Raw genomic sequence first — 16438 nt, 5'->3', positions numbered from 1 at the left:
CCGAGGAAGGTCCCAGCTCTCTCTGGGATGCACCTGCTTTCCTCTCTCACCGAAGATTCTGGCTGATGGAGTGGACTTCCTCTCCCCGCCCACAGACTTGCACCCTAATATTTGTTTGCTTGCACAGCCGGTCCCTCTGGCAGGCTCACCCAGATGAATATCAGAAGCCTGGGTCCACTGGGGAGGGAGGAACAAAGTTAGGGAGGAGATGATGCCTGTATCATTGGAACATTGCTCTTCTCCTGGGACTCAGGAGACTCGACTGATCCCTGAGGCCTTTATATATCGCTCCTCAATTTTCTCCAAGACCCTTTTCTCCTATCTCCCAGACAAAACTGAGCACAGAGGAGCCGAATTCCTACACGTGAATCATCTATGTGAATCACTCACTATTCACAGGTGAGCCGCTTACGGTCATAAGTCACACGTGACTATAGCCACTTGCAGGTGAGTCGCAGACTCATCCCAGCACAGTACACCACGGGGAGGTCAGTAAAAGCTCTCCTACCACTCCGCACACTCAGCCCTATCTCCAGCCTTTGGCACACCCGATCTCAGTTTCTCCCTTGGAAAAGGGCTGATGGAGAGAATAAAATAGAGTCCTAGTGCACAGCATCTAAAGACCTCAAGTGGCATTCTTTTCACTCCTGGTTCGCCCTCAGATTGCCGCGGGTGGGTGGGAGCCTGGGAGCCCGAGAGCCCGAGATTTCCAGGATGCAGGTCACTGGGGCCAGAGAGGAACCTTTTGGGAAGGAAAGGCTGTAGCCCGCAGCGGCCCCGCGCGGCCAGTCCGGGCATCTAAGCTTTCTGACTCCGCGAAGCTCCAGCCCGAATTTCAGCCTTCACAGCGTTCTAAAGAAGGAAAGTGAAAAAAGTTCAATTAGCAGCTGGTGCGCCACAACCATTTTCTCCAAGTGGGTGTCAGGGTCCTTTGCCTAAAAGCACACAGTTCTTAAACCGTTCTACAAGCCTGCGCTTTCGTATGAGAAACCTCTTGTAGATAAGAGAAACCACTTCGCACAAGAGCCCGGATAGCTCAGTCGGTAGAGCATCAGACTTTTAATCTGAGGGTCCAGGGTTCAAGTCCCTGTTCGGGCGGCTGCTTTTTTTTTCCCCCTCCCCCTATCTGTGAGGTTTGTTTTCGAATACAGCTAATATATTAACAGTTCTCCTTTGAACAAAAGCATGATAAAAAGAAAAATACGGTACCTTCTTTTAAGAGGAAATGGTGTTAGGTGGGTCAGGGATTTATTTTCAAGGAAGTCGAACGAATGACCGAGGGAAGGTAGCAAAAGCTACGCAAACATATATTTAAATTTTTTACTAACCACATCAAAAAGAGTAAAAAGAATAGGGTGAAGTATCTTAATAATATATTTTACTTAACCCCATCTCCCGATTCTTATTTTAATATGCATTTCTAATAATGTTTTTTCTTTTTTCGTACAGCCTTAAGCGTTAGACATTGACAGTATATATTTATTAATATTTCAGATGCTCAGTAACCAGGAGCGGTTGTTAGGGTTTCCGTAAATGACAAAATAGGGTGTTAAGTAATGTATATAATCTTCGAAGAGGGCCCCAAATGAGGGGTTCCATGGTGTAATGGTTAGCACTCTGGACTCTGAATCCAGCGATCCGAGTTCAAATCTCGGTGGAACCTTAACTTTTCTTAGGTTTGATACCACTACATCCGATGTATTATTTGTTGATTTTGTGAGTGACATTCCAGTGCGACCCGAGAGAAGCTACTTAAGACCTTTAACAGACATCCAAGGATAACTTACTGGATATTGAGGTATTTTGGAAGTCGTGTTAATTTTGAGATAGTTATACTTGGGGACGATGTCAAAATGAAGACCAACTATAAAATACAGGTTTACACTAACAGTTTCTGTCAGATCTTGGCTTGGGGTATGGATGTATATCCACTATCTGCCTTGAAACCAAAGAGAACAGTCAGCAGTTAAAACACCTCGATGGTATCCTTGTAAAATTATACACCCCTGGTGTGCTCTTGGCACTCATTCACGAGAATAAAGCTCAAGGGAAAAACTCTGGCCTGGCAGCGGTGGGATTCGAACCCACGCCTCCGAAGAGACTGGAGCCTAAATCCAGCGCCTTAGACCGCTCGGCCACGCTACCTGCATGGAAACCCATCGTCTTCGTTGTCCTCCTAAGAGAGCAGAAGGAAAATGGGGCTAGAGACGATAACGTTAAATTGACTAGTTTCCCTTTTCACATTTAAAATTCAAGAACCGGGAACCGTCGAGCCTCTGAACTGCATCGTGACAATGGCAAAACAAACCAAAAGACAGGGACTCAGAAATTTATAGCAAAACACGTTTATTTAGTGGGGCTACGTGGGACTGGACTGCACCTGAGCTGGAAGCACTTTCCAAGCCGGCAGCCGAAGCTCTGCACTTGTTTGCTCGCTCCTGTTTGTTTGCTTTCCCTCCCTGTTTCTGGAACACTTGTGCGCCCTCACTCCCACTGGCGCACGTTCTTGAGCAACATACTTTTCCCTGGCTGGCCTCGGAGATCCTAACCATAGGCTCCTAACACGCCCCGCCCAATTTCCTATCAACAACACTGTCATTCTGCCCCTTCCCCCATGCTACTACCCGTAAGCTACGAGACGCCACCGCCCGCCAAGTGGCTCTGTGGCGCAATGGATAGCGCATTGGACTTCTAGTGACGAAAGAGCGATTCAAAGGTTGTGGGTTCGAATCCCACCAGAGTCGGTTTTATTTCAGGTTTGTTCTTTTCTCTGTCCGACCTTTTCCCCCTGCCCTATCTGCATTTTCGTCTTGGTCTCAGCTCCAACCTCAGTATCCGCTCTGCTCTCTTCTTTACTTACCTGTCTACCCCGGAGCTTGGGCCTTGGAGAGTAGGACTGGGGGTGGGAAACAGAAGGGAAGGGAAAGTGGGCGTGGACGCCGAGATAAAGGCAGGCCCCCGGCTCCGGGACACACCGGGATTTAATAACCATTTTATTCCATGCACTAGGGACTCGGGAAGGGGCTGAGGCTGGGCTGGGGTTAGAAAGGTACAATCCTAGACGCGGGGTTGGGGGCAGGGAAAGGGACAGGAACCAGGGAAATATATATTTATATAGATACTCTAATATAGACCACATTTCACCCGCGCGCTGAGCCCGCGCGCCCCGCCGCCCTCCCCAACACCTCTCCCGGATGCCCGGGTCCCTCTGCTGCCCTCCGGCTGGAGTCTCTACCCCTCCCCCAGCCCCCGCCCCCACCCCACCCCCAAAAGCTCAGGGCCAAGGTCTCCAGAATGCGGGCGGCGGGAGTGGCGGGGCTTTGGGCGCCCCGTCTTGTTTGTAAGGCGGTGGTGGCGGCGGCAGAAGTCCGGTGAGGGGCGCCGGCGCGCCGGAATCCCAGGCGCGGGGGGAGCAGAGGGATGGGGACCAGGCGCAGCGCGGGCTAGGGGGGCCCTGGTGCACTGGGGGGCGCTGGTGTAGCGCGGGGCCAAGGGCTGGTGCGGCGGGGTCCTGCGGTGGGCGCGGCGCTGGAGGCCTGGGATCTACCGTCTCGGGCCGGGGCGGTTTGGGACGCAGGTAGCCGTGCAGCGCGGAGAAGAGCTGGGCTCGGGCGGCCGGGCTGGCATCGTGCGCGAAGGCCGCCAAGCGGAGCAGGCACTCGCGGAAACCGGACAAGTAGCAGCTGGCGAGCGCCTCGGCGTCCTGGGCTGGGGATCGGGGAATCCCTGGAGCCGCGGCGGCGGGTGCGGCCGGCGGGAGGACAGGCGGGCAGGGCAGGGGCCCAGCAGGGGTGAGGGAAGGGGCGGGCGCAGAGATACCGAGATCAGACGGGCGCATAGAGACAGGAAGCCAGATGGATGTACAGAGGGAGAAAATGACAGAGACACAGAGACAGACACGCGCGGGTGTTATTAACCTCGCCTAGGAGTAGAGTCTGCCACTCCCCAAGCCCACCGTCCACCGCAGGGCCCGCCCCAGCTTCCCCGTCCCGAGCCTCCAAAGGTCCTCCCTCCCTCCCTCAGCTACCCGACCCCGGCGCTGTACCCGGGGACTCCACCCGGCTTCGCTCCCTCAAGTAGCCCACGGCGAACTCCAGTATTTCCGCTTTCTCCAGCTTCGGGTTCCGGAGGTTCTACAGACGGGAGGGGAGGGCGCAGAGACAGAAAGGGGTGGGAAGAGAGGGGGAAAGTGGCAGGGGGAAGAAGGGAGGGGCGGATACGGGAGCTGGGGGTGCCCCCGGAACGCAATTGCGCGCTGCCCATAGAACGCGTGACCGAATGTGGAGTGAGATGTCCAAGAATGATCCTGTCCCACCCTGAGACGAAACTGTCCAGCCCCAGGGGATGGAACCAATCAATACCCAATATGTGAGGAGATTTGAAAGAGCAACCCAGCGAGTGAAAACCACCGGTAGAACTGACGCTGGCTGATTTGGGGAATGTATGGAAAGGGGACATTTAGAAACCCGAAGGTGAAACTGACCCACCCTGGGAGCGAAATTCACAGAACTTGAAAGGAAACTTACAGACCCGAGGGGTGGCGAAGAAGATTGCCCTCTGAGAATGAGAGGGGGGGGGGTCTGGGATAGGATTCCAAAGACCGGGCTCGGGTCAGGATGTCTTGGGGCCAGGGTCACCACTCCAGCCTATGCCCCCCCCCCATCCCAGTGGAAATCCCTGGGACGCGGGAACGGGTTGCTTGAGGGTCCGGGACTGGTGGAGGGACTGACCTGGTCCCGGGTCCGCTCCAGCAGTAGCAGCCTCAGCTCTTCCAGGCTGCGGTTGATGCGGTCCCGGCGCCGCTTCTCCACAAGCGGCTTGAGCATCTGCGACCAGCGGGAAAGGGAGAGCGGGCCCACCGGACCAAGACTCAGCGCAGCCGCACCGGCGTCGGGATCCCGCCGCTGGGAGAGCCCCCTCCCACCCCTTGCCCAGGATCCCAGATTGACTAGGGCGGAGCCCATTCGTTCCACCTCCGCTCCCCCCGCCCCCACCCCGACGCCCCTAGGATCCGCTTCTGTAGCTCGCCTCCTCTCTCTCCCGGATCTTCTGCATTCTCCTCTCTCAGTCTCGTCCTCCCTCCTCCCCTCTCTGTGTCTCTCCTCTTTTCTCGCTACGTCTCGATCTCGTGCGGTCTCTGTCTCAGTGGAGAACTTTGGAGACCCTCTTTGCGCCCAGGCAAGTGGGCCGCACGGTGCGGGGCTCAGAGCTGGCGGCCCTGAGTGTAGAAAGGGAGACACCTAGCGCGACCGCGCCTCCTCCTCTCCCTCAAACCCGTCTAGGCCGTCACCCTTCTCCACTTGCTCACCCTAAAATCTTCAAACGGATCTCGAATCTCTGGAACAAAAACCCAGGGCTTTCTCTCCAAGACCACCTTGGGCCAGTCCTGGCTTGCGGCCTAAGTGGAGAATGCCCATCCTCTTCTCTTTTTGTTCCTACCCTTAGCCCTTGACTATATCCTCTTGGTTTTATTGAAAATCTGGCCCCCTCCCACTCCCTTAGGCCGTAAGGTGCTGAATGACCAGGTTACCCAGACCCCAAAAACTCTCCTTCCGCCGCCCACGCGGGTCCTACTCAGACACTACCTCCTTCACACTTTGCAGCTTCCTTTCCAGTTCCTGGTTCCCTGGGTCCCCTGGACACCTCTCCTATTTCAGCCCTGTGTCCCGGCCTCACCACCGACCCACTGTTTCAGTGCCCAGGTTCCCCCCGGACAGACCAAGGACCTCTGCTCCCACCCCTCCCGCCTCTCACCTTGGGCCCGTCCCTATTCTCTGCTCGATCCCGGGTGACCATTGCTCCTCCGGACCCTGGCGCGGACCGGGTCTTTGCTTGTCTGGATCCTTATATCCCGCAGCGCCCGGGTAGGAGGGATAGAATACGGCCCCGCCCCCTTCAGCACCTAGATCCCACCCGGGAAAGACCCCGGCACGAGGCTCCCGGAAAGACTAGGAGTGAAAGGGGGAGGGGAACTGGCCTGGGAGTGTGGGAAGTGATGGGGGAATGAGGCACAGGCTGGTATAAGGGCCATAAGGCTATATAAAGAGGCGGGACCCAGCTGAAAGGAGGAGGCTATTAGGGATAGAGGGAGTTTTAAGTAATTTAGGACAGACCTCACTTAAGGATGAAATTCGGAGTTCTCCTAGAATTGCAGCCTTTTTGTAGGCTCATTGTACCCCCACTAGCACTGAAATAAAAGCACTTCTCAGCCTCCAAACTGAATATTATACACCTTCCCCCCCCCCTTTCCTGCTTCATACAGAGAGCAACCCAACTCTGCTGGGCCTCTGCCTGGGAGTGGAAAAAGCTCTCTGATCTAAATCAATTACATTCACTTATCCAATATCTTGCGCCCTCATTGTGCACAAGGGCCACTAATCTAGGTTTGGACAGTTCATATGAACAAGAGGCCTAGTTTATCCCGCAGATCTAGTGGAAAAGCAGTCGTTATAGAAACAAAGTGAAGTAGGTACTCTGAGAAAAGTACCTTGACTGAGGATGGACAGGGGGAACTTCAAAGAAGAAGAATCTAGTTTTTAAAGTGTTAAATCTATTCTTTAAAGAATTTAGTCTTTAAAGTATGGAGAGGAGTTAAGATCTTTCCACTTACAAGTATTTGGTTTAAAACTAAATTCACTGCCCGGACACCTTACACAAGTGTGCCTGAGTTGCCTGCTTCTGGAGGACCCTCCTGACTATAGGGGAGCAGAAAGTTTTCCTAAAAAAGAAAGAAAAGGTTACAAAAAGGGAATCAACACCTACCTCAAACCAAGAACATGACCCTCTGCAGAAAGATCCGTCGGTGAACACTTGGAGACTTCAGGACGAAATACCTGAGAAGAAAAATCAAAAATTTGATGAGCCATCACAAGAGTGACAGTGACAAGGACACAGAAAGACAGGGTTACTGATAGAGATGGAAGATAGCTGTGGAATCAGAGACAAGTGGAGCTGCCTCCAAACCCTTCCAGCGCCCCTCCACATCTTGGTATTTTCGCGGAGCCTGTCTTACCAAAGTCCTAGTCTGAACGGGCCAAGACCTTGAGAAGGGGGCTTCCATTTGGAATCAGGGCTCCCCACCTCCCAGTACACCCCACAACCCCCTACCTGGGCCAAATGGGAAAGCAGATGTATGGCCCCATCCGCCACCGCAGCCCCCCTCCTTGGGAACCTGGGCTCGGGTTGAGTTTTTCTCACCTGCACGCGAGGCTCGGGGCCCTGGGCTGTTCGCACCCGGGTGTGGGGCCGCCCCTGGCCATATGGACTGGTTTTATGGCCGGGTGGCCGGATCCAGGCGGGAGGAAGAATGACCTGGCGTTCCACCCACGTTAACCATTAGGGGCCTCTCCTTCCATGAGCCCAGGGCTTACAGTTGCATCAATCTTTCCAAGCTCAAATAAGATGATCACAAGCTGCCTTCCTGTCTGCATTGGTGGTTCAGTGGTAGAATTCTCGCCTGCCACGCGGGAGGCCCGGGTTCGATTCCCGGCCAATGCACAGTACTTTTTCTTCTGTCTCTGAAGGCTGATATTTGATGATATTTCTAAAAAGCACAATACATAGTATTTCCTTTTTTCCTTTTCCTCTGTTTCCGAAGGGGAAGAATGTATTTGATGATATTTCTAAAAAACATCTTTCTTTAAACATATCTACCGAACATTTAAATGCAGCCTCTGACTCTCTAGACCCAAATTCCGCACGTCCTCATACTTCCCTTCTCTCAACTGGGGATCCTGCTGCCTCCACACCCCTTTCTCCTCCCCTGGCCTGCACTTCCACAGGCGTGACCCTGAGAAAGCACCCGGCCCTCGGATCCCCACCCCGGGGGTCCAAGCGGCCCTCGGCGGGGGAGGAGCGAGGTCTCCCCGCCCTCCTCCCTCTTCCCACTTCTCTTCCTTTGGCTTTATTTCCTGTTCTTTACAGCATGCTTCCTTTTCCCGTGTCCCTGGGAAGTCGAGCCTTTTTTTTTTTTTTTTAATTTTCTTGCTGTCTTTCGGATCTCTGGGTGCCTCTTGGTGACTCTATTTCTGGATCTCTCACTTTCTTTCAGGTTTCTTAGCGATTTCTTGGGTTCTTCCGTGGTCTCTCCGGTCTCTGCATCTGTGTCTGTCTCTCTCGGGTTTCTGGGATTCTCTCGTCCTGTCTCTGGGTCTCTTCGGGATGTCTCGTCGTCTCTCCAGATCTCTGTAGCCTCCCGGGACTCTGCGCTCCCACGCTCCCGCGGTGGCCCGGGAAGCTCGCTCGCTCGCTCGCACCTCCAGGTTCCTGACACCTCCCCGCCCCGCCCCTTCCCGGCTGCTTTGATCCCGCACGCGTCGCGCCAGCGGGCGGGCTGGCGGGCGCACGGCCACCTGCCGCGGCCACTTGGGAGCCGGGCCAGGGGCGGCCCGGGTCTCCGAGACTAGCCGCGCTAGCTTTCCGCTCGATTCCAGCGCGTCCCGCCTTCCAGCGCCTTCCGCCGCCTCCCTCCGCGTCCCTCCTCCTGACAGTGTCTCCCATGGCTGCTGGGGCTTCTGTGGGCCCAGGTTTCCTGTTCTTTGAGTCTGGGTCAGGTCTTTGTCTATCTCAGTCTCTCTCTCTCTCTCTCTCGGTCCGTTTCTTTTCTCTGCTTTCTGTCTCCTGTCTCTTTCAGCATATTTCATCTAAGCAGAGGTCTGAGTCTCCGTCTAGATGGTGTCAGTAACTGGCAATACTGTCTTCTCAGCTCTGAGCTGTGACAGTGGCCCCAGGAGGGAACTGTAAAACAATCTGAGCATTTGTATGTCTATAAGCGCAGCTGCATAATTTATTCACTCAGCCTATATTTATACAGTGCCTCTTATGTTGGGCATTGGGAGCCCACTGGATCTGGGCTCCCCTGAGGCTTGCATTATAGTGGGGGACAAGGAGAGAGAAAATGATCAAGAAGGAAGAAAATATAATTCGGATGGTTATAAAGTTGTGGAGAGTGGAGGACGATTTTTGGTAATGAGAGTGCGGTGCTAAGTTTTGTACAGGTGGTCAGAGACAGCCTCTATGAAGAGGTGATAATTTGACCCGGCCATGAATCCAGGCAAAAGGAACAGCAAATACGAAGTCCCTGTGATAGGAAAGTGTTGTGATCGAGGCAGCTAGAGAAAGAGGGTCAAAGAACCTAGGAAAGAGAATTTGGGAGTGGCAGAAATAATATGGGAGGGTCCCAGAGAGTTTGGGTTTTAGTCTAAGTGCAATGGGGAGCCAGTGGAGAATCTTCATCAGGACAGGCATATTCTCCGACTTATGTTTAAAAGATCACTTTTGAGGGCTGGGGTTGGGGCTTAATAGTAGAGTGCTTGCCTAGCTCTTGAGAGGCACTGGGTTCAATCCTCAGCATCACATAAAAATAAGTAAATAAAATAAAGATATTGTGTCCAACTAAAAAAAAAAAAATTGAGCTGATTGTAGTTGTGCAGGCCTATAGTTCCAGGTACTCTAGTTCCTGGGCAGCTTGGGCAACATGAAAACCCCTAATGGGGAAAAAAAAAAAAAAAAAAAAAGGCAACCTAACTGGATCCATTGTTCTTCTATTTGCCACACTCTGTCTCCCCCACCTCACTATGGGAGGGGGTCTTCCCTGCTACCCAGGCTGATTTCTCCACCCCCACTGGGTCTACTCACAACCCTGGGGTCTGCATTATTCCCATCAGCATCCAAAGTGCTACAGATTGTTTGAAGAAAAAAAAAAAAAAGGTATGAAATGCTCATTTTGAAAAGCAGAAAAATAAGCTTCCAAGCCCTTTAGGAGATTAGGTTTTCTAAGCAGGGTGACAGTTGCTTTGCAATATACAACCAAGAATTTCAAGTGCACAGGCCATTCACCATGAAACTAATGAAATCCAGGATCGCTCACTTACACAGACTCTGGGAGCACTCCAGCAAGCTGTCCACCAGGTCATAGGCTTCTGTAAATTTTTGCAAACATTATATATTTTAAGTGCAAGTGGTAAAGACCAATCTTTTTTCTACTCCAGCTGCCCCTCCATTGCATCCTCTCCATTGTGTTGAAGTGGTTGTGTATATTTTGGAGTTCTGGTTATGGAGAAGATAAGGTGGGAAAACATCAGATTTGCAGTTTCCTGGGTTATATTTCTGTTATATGTAGTTATTCTCACATTGTTATTTTAGCCTAGACCTCTGGTGTAGAAATGGCTTCCAGAATATTCCTGTCATCTGTGCTTGTGGGGGTGCAGGGCCAGTGGGTACATGTGATGTGAAAGAATTCTTAGCACTCTAAGTTCCTGGATAGTTAGAGGAGTAGCAAGATTTGAAATATCTTTGTAGAATTTGTCAGCTTTTATTTTTAATTTATTATCTTTTTTTTTTTTTCAATGTGGTACTGGGCATCATACCCAGGGACAATTTAGCCCTAAGCTATATCCCCAGCCCTTTTTATCTTTTATTTTGAGACAGGGTCTTGCAAAGTTGCCCAAGCTGTCTTCAAACTTGCCATCTTCCTACCTCAGCCTCCCAAGTTGCTGAGATTATAGGCACGCATCACCACACCTTGCTGTTGTTGCTGTTGTTGCTGTTGTTGTTATTGTTGTTGTTGTTGTTGTTGTTGTTATAACCAGGGATTGAACCCAGGGTGCTTAACCACTAAGCCACATCCCCAGCCCTTTTTTATAATTTATTTTGAGACAGGGAGGGTCTTAGGGCCTTGCTAAATTGCTAAGGCTGGCTTTGAATTCTTTTTATTTATTATTTTTTAACATATGACAGCAGAATGCATTATAATTCATATTATACATATAGAGCACAATTTTTCATACCTCTGGTTGTATATAAAGTATATTCACACCAATTTGTGTCTTCGTACATGTACTTTGGATAATGATGTTCATCACATCCCACCATCATTTCTAATCCCCATTCTCTCCCTTCCTCTCCCACCCCTTGGCCCTATGGCTTTGAATTCTCGATCTTCCTGCCTCAGCCTCCTGAGCTGCTGAAATTTCAAGCATGTGTCACTGCACCCAGCTCATTATTATTTTTGATACTGGGCCTTGGTATGTTGCCCAGGCTGATCTTTAACTCTCGGGTCCAAGCGATTCTACCACCTTAGTCTTCCAAGTAGCTGGGATTACAGGAGCACACCATTTCCCAGCTATTTATTAGCCTTTTAAATTGGTAGCTTGTTGTGCTCTTTTTTATTCTAAATGCTACTTTTTATACATTATTATTATTATTATGCAAATTTCAGGCCCTCAAAATCTAGAGCTGGAACTGGGGTTGTAGCTCAGTGGTAGAGCACTTGCCAAGACATGTGAGGCATGGGTTCCATTTTCAGCACCACATAAAAATAAATAATTAAGGGCTGGGGATGTGGCTCAAACGGTGGTGCGCTCGCCTGGCAAGCGTGCGGCTGGGGTTCGATCGATCCTCAGCACCACATACAAACAATGGATGTTGTGTCTGCAGGGAAACTAAAAAATAAAAGTTAAAAATTCTCTCTCTCATTCTCTTTAAAAAATAAAATAAAAAATAAATAATTAAAGGCATTGTGTTCATCTAAAACTAAAAAAAAAAAAAAAAAAAAAATCTTTAAAAACCTAGAGCTGCTGCAGGGTGAAATGAGTTGAATGGACTGGGTAATCTCAGGTCCAGACATGGCCTCTGAGGATGCCCCCCATTCCTGTCCCCAGCGTGTATGTGTGTGAGAGTGTCTGTTGGGGAGGGTGTGTTTCCAAGTGGGTTTAAATGGCTCTGTTAGCAAGGGCCTAAGTCTGTAAACACAGTGGTCTTTCCCTGGGTGCCCTCCAACAGTGGGCTACACTGGGGCTTGGGGAGGAGAGCTGGAGTCCCACATGGGCAGCAGAGGGTGGGAAGGAACAGAGACAGCTGGTGAAGTGATCTAGCTTCCCCTCTCCTACTGTGCTTCTCCTCAAGCCTGGGTTTCAAGGCTCTGCTCCTCCCTCTTCAGTTCTTCAAAGGGAAGGCTAGTTTCTGGGACCCCCTGGGTCCTGGGTAGGAGAGTCTGGAGGGTAGGGACTGGGAAGTAGAAGGACTAGTGTCCTGAGCCAAGGGCTGAATCCAGAGAGATTTCTAAGCCCACCAGGCAAACTTTTGGTGTCCTGTCTCTCTCTACTTACCTTAGGAGTCAAAACTAAGAGGAGAGCTGGGTGTGGTGGGTTTACATGTGATCCCAGTTACTCTGGAGGCTGAGAAAGGAGAATTGTAAATTCTGGGCTACTCTGGGCAACTCAGAGAGACCCTGTCTCAAAATGAAAAGTAAAAGGACCAGGGATCCGACAGTAGTTGTAGCTCAGTGGTAGAGAGCTTGCCTACATTTGTGAGGCACTGGGTTTGATCTTTGGTACAAGAAAAAGAAAGAAAAAAAGAAAGAAAGAAAGAAAGAAAGAAAGAAAGAAAGAAAGAAAGAAAGAAAGAAAGAAGGGAGGGAGGGAGGGAGGGAGGGAGGGAGGGAGGGAGGGAGGGAGGGAAGGAAAGGAAAGGAAGGAAGGAAGGAAGGAAGGGAGGGAAAGAAAGAGAGAGGGCTGGGGGATATAGCTCATTGGTGCAGCCCCCTGCTTTCAACCCCCAGTACCAAAACAAATAAAAAAACTAAGAGAGGAGACCCAGGCAGACAAGGGACAGAAGCTGTGAAGAGTCCCCTTCTACAAAAGAACCCTAACATTTTTTCTTTTCTTTTTTTAGTGCTGGAGATTGAAACCAGGGACACTATACCCCTGAACTATATCCACAGACCACTTTATTTTTTATTTTGAGAAAGGGTTTAAGTTGCTAAGAGTCTTGCTAAATTGCTCAGGCTGGCCTATGAACTTGTTATTCTCCTGCCTCAAACTTCCCAGTCACTGGAATTGCTGAAATTCCTGGGATTTCAGGTGGGACCCAGCCTGCTGTAGCCCCTTGATACTGTATCTTTTTGATATTTATTCTTTGAGCACTTCTTTGCTTTCTGTTGCAACAAAATGTTTCAAAATAATCTTATAATTCTCCAGACCCAGGGCTGGAATCAACCTTTTCTCCAAATTCATTTTAGTAGAGAACAGTATTTGGTAGCTAAGATGGAGGCTCTTGGTGTGCTCATTGCTACTGGTGTATGATTGCTTCTAGACTCATTCAGTGTTCAGAGCTAGGGAACGTGTGAATATGTGTGTGTGTGTGTGTGTGTGTGTGTGTGTGTGTATTTATTTCTATATCTATGAGCACATTAAAACCATTAATTCACATTGACATCACCATTGGGAAATTAGGAGAGGAATGACAGAATCTTATTTATTTTTTATAAGGATCAATCTCTCTGCCTAATGTGTTACAAACACACCATCATGTAACTAGGGATAAGAATGGAAATCAGGAAATAATTTAGCTGATCTTGCAATAATCTAAGTGAGAATGGAGAATGATTTGGACCAGGGCAAAGTGGTGAATGTAGTGACAAGTAGTCAGATTTTTGACACATTTTGAAAATAAACTGAAGACTGATTAAATGTGGAGTGTGAGAAAAAGAAGAAATCGGGATGATTATGGAGATTTTAGTCTAACCAGTTGAGGGATTGGAATTTCAAATGGAAAGACTACTACGGATGAAGCAGCTTTTGGGGAGAAGGCCAGGAGTAGAATTTACACATTTTAAATTTGTGGTTCCTACCAGATATCTAAGTATAGGTGACAAATGGGCAATGGGACAGAAGCATCTGTAAGTCAGGGGAGCCTTCTGGAGCTAGAGATGCAAATGTGGGATGATTTAGCCACAGGCCTGGAGATCATCAAGGTAGTGAGTACAGGTAGAGAAAAGATGCAGTTGAAAGATTGAACCTTGGAACCAAACATTGACAGATGCAGATGACGAGAAACCAGCAAAGGAGGCTGTGATCAAGCTGCTAGTGAAGAAGGAATGTCAGAGGGGTGTGGCGGCCTACAAGGCCAGAGAAGAGGGTATTACTAAAAGAGAGGACTGGGGCTGTTGCTATAGCTCAGTGGTAGAGCACTCCCCTAGTGTGTGCAAGGGCTGGCTTCAGTTCCTAGCACCCCAAGAAAAGAGAGAGGCATCTGTATCAAGTGTTGCTAACTAGTTTAGAGATGGATGGATTTAGCAATGTGATGGTCATTTGGTAAGTAACACTAACCAGGGAAGCCTTGGTGTAGGAAAGAATACCTGGTTGGAGAGGGCTCACAGTAGAATGGGAGGCTGGAGACAGTATATCTTATTATGCTTGTTGTAGAGAGGAGCAGAGAAATTAAGTGGTAGTTGGAGGAGCGTGTGGCGACAAGATAGAATCTGTTTTCTGTTACTATCCCTCAATAACACGGACTGGATAATTTATAAAGTTTTATTTAGCTCATGGTTTTGGAGGCTGGGAAGTGCAAGAGTGTGGCATTGGCAGCTGCTGGGCAATCTGATGAGGGCCATCATATGGTGAGACAGCAAGTGAGCAAGTGTGCTCCTAGGCCGCGATGGTTCTCTTCCTTTTTTAATAAAGCTACTAATGTCACTTTTGGGACCCCAATCTCATGACCTTCTCTAATCCTAATTACCTCCCAAAGACCCCACCTCCAATCAACATGTGAAATTGGGGACTGAGGTTCCAACACGTGCACTTCTGGGGGACACGTTTAAGTCTCAGTAGATGGTTTTTGTTGTCTTGCTTGTTCTAAATGAGAGAAATTACAAGGTCTGGTAGGAAAATCCAGGAGAGAGGGAAATTTGATGGCATAGGAAAAAAAAAAAAACAATGTTCTTGAGTGGGCCCAAGAGGATGGGAAATCTAATAGGTCTAGAGGTTCCATAGTTCAGTGGAAGGATTCTTCTACAGGTCCGAGAGGGAAAGGAAGTCTGTGGTCAGGCTTAGGCAGGTGGGTAGGTAAGTAGCGGGGTTGAGGATGTCCGTGGGAAATTGTTCAGAATGCTTTATTTTCTCAGTGACACGGGAGGTAAAGCCGAAGAGAGATGAAGAGAATCGTGGCTGTAGTGAGAGAAGAAATGAAATAGTCGTATAGATCAGAAGGAGGCTGAACGGATTAGGGAAATGTCATCTAATTGCTTAGTAGTAGCAATAAATCGAAAATTGAATTATGAATCGAAATAGTCCATAAAAAGGCTTTTGCAGGTCGGTAGGAGGCTGAGCTTCGGAAGAGGGCGCTGGCAGGCTGGTCCGGGGTTGATTACCTGTCATCTTCTCAAGACTTTGGGAAGCTTCTTCAAGGGAAGGAAAGGCCTAGAAAACAAACTCGTTACCTCCTTTAGAGGAGGCTATACCCACTGCCAAAACTACCATCGCTGTGAGCAGGATTCGAACCTGCGCGGGGAGACCCCATTGGATTTCGAGTCCAACGCCTTAACCACTCGGCCATCACAGCCGCGTGCGGCCCTGGGCCTGCGCAACTATAGCTGCCTATCAACGTGCCCGCCTCCTGCCCGCCCTGTCCCTCTGGCTGGAGATGACTGCGCGCGTGCGCCCAGGCTGAGGAGCAGATTCCCGCCTTGACCAAGTTAGCATAGGGGTTGCAGCGGTAGCTTCCCTTGACCTGCCTCCCCTCCTGCAGCCACAGTTATGTCCTCAACAAAACAAGCCCAAGTCAGAGTTGTGCCCCACGTCCTTGGGGGAAGATAATGGGACGAGAGGGCCACGGGATTATGGATTTCGAAGGCGAAGTGTGTTTTAGCCTCCAAATACACACTAAAAGTGCGCGGGAACAGAATACCAAAGAGGTATTGACTTGGTAAGAAGAAGAATCTCTTGACAGGGTGCGACAGAAAGGTGTTTGCAAGACCGGGGTTATTCATTCTCATCGCAGCAATAATATACCATACATTCACCGGGTCAGGCACCGCTGGGATTCGAACCCAGGATCTCCTGTTTACTAGACAGGCGCTTTAACCAGCTAAGCCACGGCGCCGCCGAAACATAGGTAGTGCCTCGCGATAGATCAGGTGTTAGTGGGCTCCAGCACATGGTGAACCACTCCCAACTTCAATGGAATTCCAGTGATTTCTTTTTCAGGTTGAGCCCTGCTCCACCCTCCTTGAATGGGTACCTTACTCCATATGCCTTAGTTATCTAATCTCCTATGTGATGACCAAGATACTAAAAGTTAAACTCTCTACTGCCTCAGGACACCGCGGGGTTAATAGGGATTCCTCCTGCCCCTAACACCGTGACCCATGGTTGAAGCTTGCCCAGGTCCTTTTACCTCTCTCTCTCCCCCCCTCCCAGGACAAACCCAGCGGAAGTAATGGTAGAGGTGAGTTGAGAGTTCTGAGTTAGGTGCAGATTTAGCTGTCTCAGTAGGGCCTTTCAAATGAAGGTATGTGCAGGAGAGAGGAACAGGTTCATACAGTGGCGTGAGATGTAAGTGGCCACCCTCACTACAACCCTCCTGGAAGCAGAGCCATTCCTCCCCTCACCCAAACCCCAAACTTCATTTCACAAAGTCCTGGGTTTTTGTTTTCTTTCTT

At 49.9% G+C, this 16438-nt stretch overlaps 1 protein-coding gene and 7 non-coding genes across 9 annotated transcripts; 4 read left to right on the top strand and 4 right to left on the bottom strand.

The window, feature by feature from the left end:
• Window positions 1–1025: 1025 nt before the first annotated feature.
• Window positions 1026–1098, top strand: Trnak-uuu (transfer RNA lysine (anticodon UUU)). The gene has a single exon. It is a non-coding gene; the product is annotated as a tRNA-Lys (tRNA).
• Window positions 1099–1591: 493 nt separating this feature from the next.
• Window positions 1592–1663, top strand: Trnaq-cug (transfer RNA glutamine (anticodon CUG)). The gene has a single exon. It is a non-coding gene; the product is annotated as a tRNA-Gln (tRNA).
• Window positions 1664–2063: 400 nt separating this feature from the next.
• Trnal-uag (transfer RNA leucine (anticodon UAG)) lies at window positions 2064–2145 on the bottom strand. Its single transcript has one exon. It is a non-coding gene; the product is annotated as a tRNA-Leu (tRNA).
• Window positions 2146–2657: 512 nt separating this feature from the next.
• On the top strand, window positions 2658–2744 carry Trnar-ucu (transfer RNA arginine (anticodon UCU)). Its single transcript is given in 2 exon segments — window positions 2658–2694; window positions 2709–2744. It is a non-coding gene; the product is annotated as a tRNA-Arg (tRNA).
• Window positions 2745–3274: 530 nt separating this feature from the next.
• Hes7 (hes family bHLH transcription factor 7) lies at window positions 3275–5796 on the bottom strand. Of its 2 annotated transcripts, none has more exons than XM_026390647.2 (4): window positions 5755–5796; window positions 4731–4826; window positions 4046–4133; window positions 3275–3726 (listed from the first exon to the last, which is right to left on the bottom strand). In XM_026390647.2, the coding sequence occupies exons 1-4, from the start codon at window positions 5794–5796 to the stop codon at window positions 3275–3277; spliced, it is 678 nt and encodes a 225-aa protein (XP_026246432.1). The 2 variants fall into 2 exon arrangements, with proteins under 2 accessions (XP_026246432.1, XP_026246433.1); XM_026390648.2 differs by having other exon boundaries at window positions 3275–3748; window positions 4053–4133.
• A 1630-nt stretch (window positions 5797–7426) lies between these two features.
• On the top strand, window positions 7427–7497 carry Trnag-gcc (transfer RNA glycine (anticodon GCC)). The gene has a single exon. It is a non-coding gene; the product is annotated as a tRNA-Gly (tRNA).
• Window positions 7498–15257: 7760 nt separating this feature from the next.
• Trnas-cga (transfer RNA serine (anticodon CGA)) lies at window positions 15258–15339 on the bottom strand. Its single transcript has one exon. It is a non-coding gene; the product is annotated as a tRNA-Ser (tRNA).
• Window positions 15340–15805: 466 nt separating this feature from the next.
• Window positions 15806–15879, bottom strand: Trnat-agu (transfer RNA threonine (anticodon AGU)). The gene has a single exon. It is a non-coding gene; the product is annotated as a tRNA-Thr (tRNA).
• Window positions 15880–16438: the final 559 nt, after the last annotated feature.

Source organism: Urocitellus parryii, chromosome 7, assembly GCF_045843805.1.
Source record: "Urocitellus parryii isolate mUroPar1 chromosome 7, mUroPar1.hap1, whole genome shotgun sequence".
NCBI lineage: Eukaryota > Metazoa > Chordata > Mammalia > Rodentia > Sciuridae > Urocitellus > Urocitellus parryii.
Note: the sequence above shows the minus strand (reverse complement) of the source record. Positions and strands in the feature narration are given on the sequence as shown.

Excerpts from the sequence above, each read along its gene's own strand:
- Hes7 (XM_026390648.2), bottom strand. The coding sequence starts at position 5,796 with ATGGTCACCCGGGATCGAGCAGAGAATAGGGACGGGCCCAAG. Across the intron at positions 4,134-4,730 it reads TGGAGCGGACCCGGGACCAG|AACCTCCGGAACCCGAAGCT; the intron begins GTCAGTCCCTCC and ends TCCCGTCTGTAG. Across the intron at positions 3,749-4,052 it reads GGGAGCGAAGCCGGGTGGAG|GCACCCGCCGCCGCGGCTCC; the intron begins TCCCCGGGTACA and ends CTCCCGCCGGCC.